At 39.0% G+C, this 4,313-nt stretch overlaps 1 protein-coding gene across 1 annotated transcript in view; it reads right to left on the bottom strand.

Annotated features, from left to right (window-relative positions):
• Positions 1 to 3,105, bottom strand: part of LOC310856716 (uncharacterized protein) — a 31,752-nt gene extending 28,647 nt beyond the window's left edge. The window contains exons 1-3 of the mRNA XM_083762187.1: positions 3,007 to 3,105; positions 2,181 to 2,235; positions 140 to 242 (exon numbers count right to left, since the gene is read on the bottom strand). Coding sequence (XP_083618313.1) covers positions 140 to 242; positions 2,181 to 2,235 — 158 coding nt within the window. The 5' untranslated portion in view covers positions 3,007 to 3,105. The remainder of the gene's footprint in view (positions 1 to 139; positions 243 to 2,180; positions 2,236 to 3,006) is intronic.
• Between the last annotated feature and the right edge of the window lie 1,208 nt (positions 3,106 to 4,313).

Genomic DNA, 4,313 nt, shown 5'->3' with positions numbered 1-4,313 from the left:
CACCAGCACCCCCAACATGATGGTGCGCTGGTTCATGTGTCATCCACTGTTTCTACTATATGTTTGAATGTTTATTTTACTGTTTTGTGAAATAAGAACTTCACCACAGAAATGTTAACTAACTCAACTATGAACTTACCTCAGGCAAACAGTCACAGCTTCAAATGTGTCTTGAGTTGTCCTCAGCTTCACGTGAGCTGTGTTGGTCTGCTGTGGGAAGGTGAACATTTTACCTGTAAGGTCTAAACAGACAATGACAGAGTCGAAATTGTGTTGTGGTCAAGTTAAATTTGCATCAGAGAAGAAAAACAACTGGACTGAAGGAATTGCCATCTACAATAGTTAAGGTAAAAAAAACAACTGCTTTTAACAACAGACTAAATCTGTTTTGTCAAAAGTGATGGTGCTGTCAAAGGTAGTAGACCATCGTTATTGTACTTTGTACATCGTTGTAATTATTGAACCGCAACAGACATAAAACTTCATCTCTGTATACAGTAGGCCTATATTTGCCTTTTGGAATTCTGCATCGAACATGCCACGCTAGATTGATGTCCTTTTACTTTTTTCTCTTCGAGGCAGTCGACTGATTTCCCACTGCGTTTCATGAACATGCACACCAAACCAATGTTAATATTTTGACATTGACCTTTTTAAACCAAAAGTTAAAACTATCTCTTTACTAAATTTGCTCTGTTCTATACTCTTACAAATTATAAATACTGCCCATCTGTTTTGAATTTGCAAACAAACAGACAGACAAGACAAGTTAAAATAAGGTGAAGATGAGTTTCTGGGTTCCCAAAACATACTTTCCATTCTGATGTTTGGCCAACTCTCACATGCATGGGCTGACAGGGATTCCCATAGAATCTTAACAACTTTTCACACCGATTAGGCAACGGGCACAAACTGACTTCCTCATCTCTCATCTCTTAGTCAGTAACCAAAGCTACTGACTAAAGGCCTATTCATATAGTCTGGTTTTTCGGTGGTGAGGTGACCACCGCTCCGGTGGTGAGCTGACCGAAAATCCAGACTATGTATGAGCCTTAAAGATGGAGTGCCACCATTTTTTCCACCCTAAAACATGATCATTAGGTATTATTACAATATAAGGGGGAAGACCTTTTTCCAAAAAGTGTACAGTATTTGTTAAAATCATGCTTTTATGTGGACACGCCCACCAGTTCATTAAGTATGCCTGGTTTGCCTGGTGGGTGGTGATGGGTGGTGATCCACCTGAACTGAAGCCGCACCCACATCTGTAGTTGTATGATAAAGGGGGAGGGGCTGATAGTGTGGTGTCACTATATTACTGTTTACTTCATTGGCCCGTTTGACTGTCAAGGGTTCAGCCTCCAGGAAGAAACCCTAAATACAAAGTCAATACACAATTGCACATAAAAACAACTCCAGGGTGTCTAATTAAGTACTGTCACCTCATAAACACATGAAAAACTGGAAAAATACAAAAATTGTGGCACTCCATCTTTAACTATGACTAGGATTGTTTTGTCCATCAGGACAAAATAGACAACAAGAAGTCTAGATGTTCTCGAACAGTACCAGGTGCACATCAGGAAACTACAATTACACTACAAAATCCAAATTGTTAATTTATGTCTGAAAGTGTATAGGTCCATATGGATAATTCTGTATACTTTCAGTTATACCTATGGATAAATGAACACTGAGGATTGTAACATTTGTCTTTGAACATTGCTTTCGAGCAGAACCAATGTCCATATATGTGTGCTCTTTTTCCATGAACATTTCGTGGAAATGTTGCGAAAATTGTTCATTTACTTTTTCTTTTTTTTTTACGAATCTTGTAAAAATGGTTAAGTCTGTTGGTGTATTTAATACATGTTTAACCATTAACAAGTATTAACTATTAAGCGGCTAAATTATAATTACATGAATACAGGTTCTTATTTAAATTTCCTGAAAAGTAACGGTTTTGTAAAAGGTTTCCATCTGACATCAATGTATAGGCCTTGGAAACCCATTAGACGTTCATTAATAATGGATGGCACTGGATGCCTGGCATCGAGGAACAGTAAGAACATCTATTTTTATTAGTTCTACAGTATGTGCCTATATGTCTTCCTCTCTCATGGATGTGGGTCTGGAATGTTACACAACCAAAATATAATCCTTATAATTAAGTGTTGTACCTTGTGGATCAGCATCACAAACCGCCAGCATCACAAACAGCAGGAAGAACGTCATCTGGCATGAAAGAACACAGATGCCACAAAATACTATAAAATAGGATTAACCCATTCTGATCGGGCACCCATTTTGGTGGCGGCATCATGTTATGCTTTAGCTATTGAAAAATAGCAGATCTACAAGCTCATATCGCGCCACCGAGTGGCGCGATACGAGCTTGTAGGTCTGCTATTTTTTGAAAAATCGAAGAACGACTGACATTTTTAGAATCTGATCTCAGGTCAGAATGGGTTAAATGAGCTTCTGCCTGCAGGCCTGTATGAATAGCGGACCACAAACTACGTTGCTGAGTCTGACCGTAGCCTGCTGTGACTATAATAAAAAGTGTACTAATTATGACTCGTAGAATCAAAGTAACATATTTTATTATTATGAATAAGAATAATAAGAATAATAATTATGATATATAATATATATTATAATAATGATTTTTATTTGTAATGCACTTTACATTTGTGAAAATCTCAAAGTGCTACAATAAGCAAATGCATAAAATACATGAAGAATCATCATACCACTTAAAAACATATAATAAACGGGAACAAATTTAACCCATTTAGACCTGAGGCCGAATCTACAAATCTCTTCTGAATCCTGACCCATGTTTCTATATGTAATTGGCCGCCGACCCCATCTGGGATCCCCCCCGAGAAGCAAAGATTTGAGTTAAAAACTGACGTGAGGACATATCTCAGAAAATGCTTTGTTAAAAATGTCCTCTCCTCCCTTAGTAACATGAACTACTCTGTGCTCATGTCTTGACCTTACCTTGTGCTGATCTGTGTGAGTGGCAGGGTTGTTGTCTGATCGTGACCTCTTTCCTCTGGGTGGAGTTGCTGCAGTTCCTTGTTCCTCTGACTTCCTTTTAATTATGCTTTCCATTGGATATTTGTTAGTTATTGTGTCGAAATGCAATTCTCTGAACAGCAGGGAGTTTGACGTGACTCATGACTTTTATAGACATTGTAAAAGTGTCATCGTATTCATGAGAAATGATCAAGGAGACAGGATTGTAATCTCGTTTTACAATGTTGCGAGACTAGTACCAAGAAACAAGTATAACAATTAAGAAAATAACAATTGAAGTTCACATGTTGGGGGTGGTGTCACTGTATTCAGAGCGGTGAGTTATCCGCTTGCTCAATCCTTACATCCTGCTGCTCCATTGCTGCTATTTTTCAGAACACCATGAGTCATGAAAACTGTGTGTGTGTGTGTGTGTGTGTGTGTGTGCGTGTGCGTGTGCGTGTGCGTGTGCGTGTGCGTGCGTGCGTGCGTGCGTGCGTGCGTGCGTGCGTGCGTGCGTGCGTGCGTGCGTGCGTGCGTGCGTGCGTGCGTGCGTGCGTTTGTGCGAAAAAGGGAGAAAGAGAAAGAGGAGAGAGCAAGCCATGTAGTTGCAGTCCCAAATCCTCAGTATGGACTATATGTTTTTCAGGCCAAGGACCCCCAAAGATGTTTGACATAGACAAAGCGTGGACCCCCTACCACATACTACTATTGTGTACAATTGTTGTGTTTTTTTCAGACATTTAAATATGTAAAATATATTTTTTGAAACAATAACTTGGCGGCCCCCCGCCAAGTTGAATTCCCGTGCATGCGAAGCCACGTTGTGGACTAGCTAATGCAACGTCAGATTTATGAGCGGATCTCCATCATTCAACCTCTCTAGGCAAATATCACTGGTTGCAGTGTACAAATACAAAGTATCTGAAACAACAACAAAAACTTATTTTATTGTTTTTTCTGTTTTTTTTGCTTCAGATCACCTAGATTAACCTGAGCCAAGACCATATAATGGGGAGAGACAAAGGAGAGAAGTGATTAAGAAAGAGAGAGAGAAAGGGGTTAAGATATATTATGTATACACATGAAAGTAATAAGAGGACCCACGATCCAGGTGGATGTTAAGTTTATTTTTGGAACATTTGACAGTAAGTATAGGCTATAGGGGAAAGGGAATTACAAAAATGGAAAATATTGACACATGACAGGCTACTTAAGCCAAGACATAAAAACATTATAAAAAATAAATCCATGGATAAGTTAACCCACCCACCTGCCCATTCAGCATA

Source organism: Protomyctophum parallelum (assembly GCF_964188405.1).
Source record: "Protomyctophum parallelum genome assembly, chromosome: 3".
NCBI lineage: Eukaryota > Metazoa > Chordata > Actinopteri > Myctophiformes > Myctophidae > Protomyctophum > Protomyctophum parallelum.
Note: the sequence above shows the minus strand (reverse complement) of the source record. Positions and strands in the feature narration are given on the sequence as shown.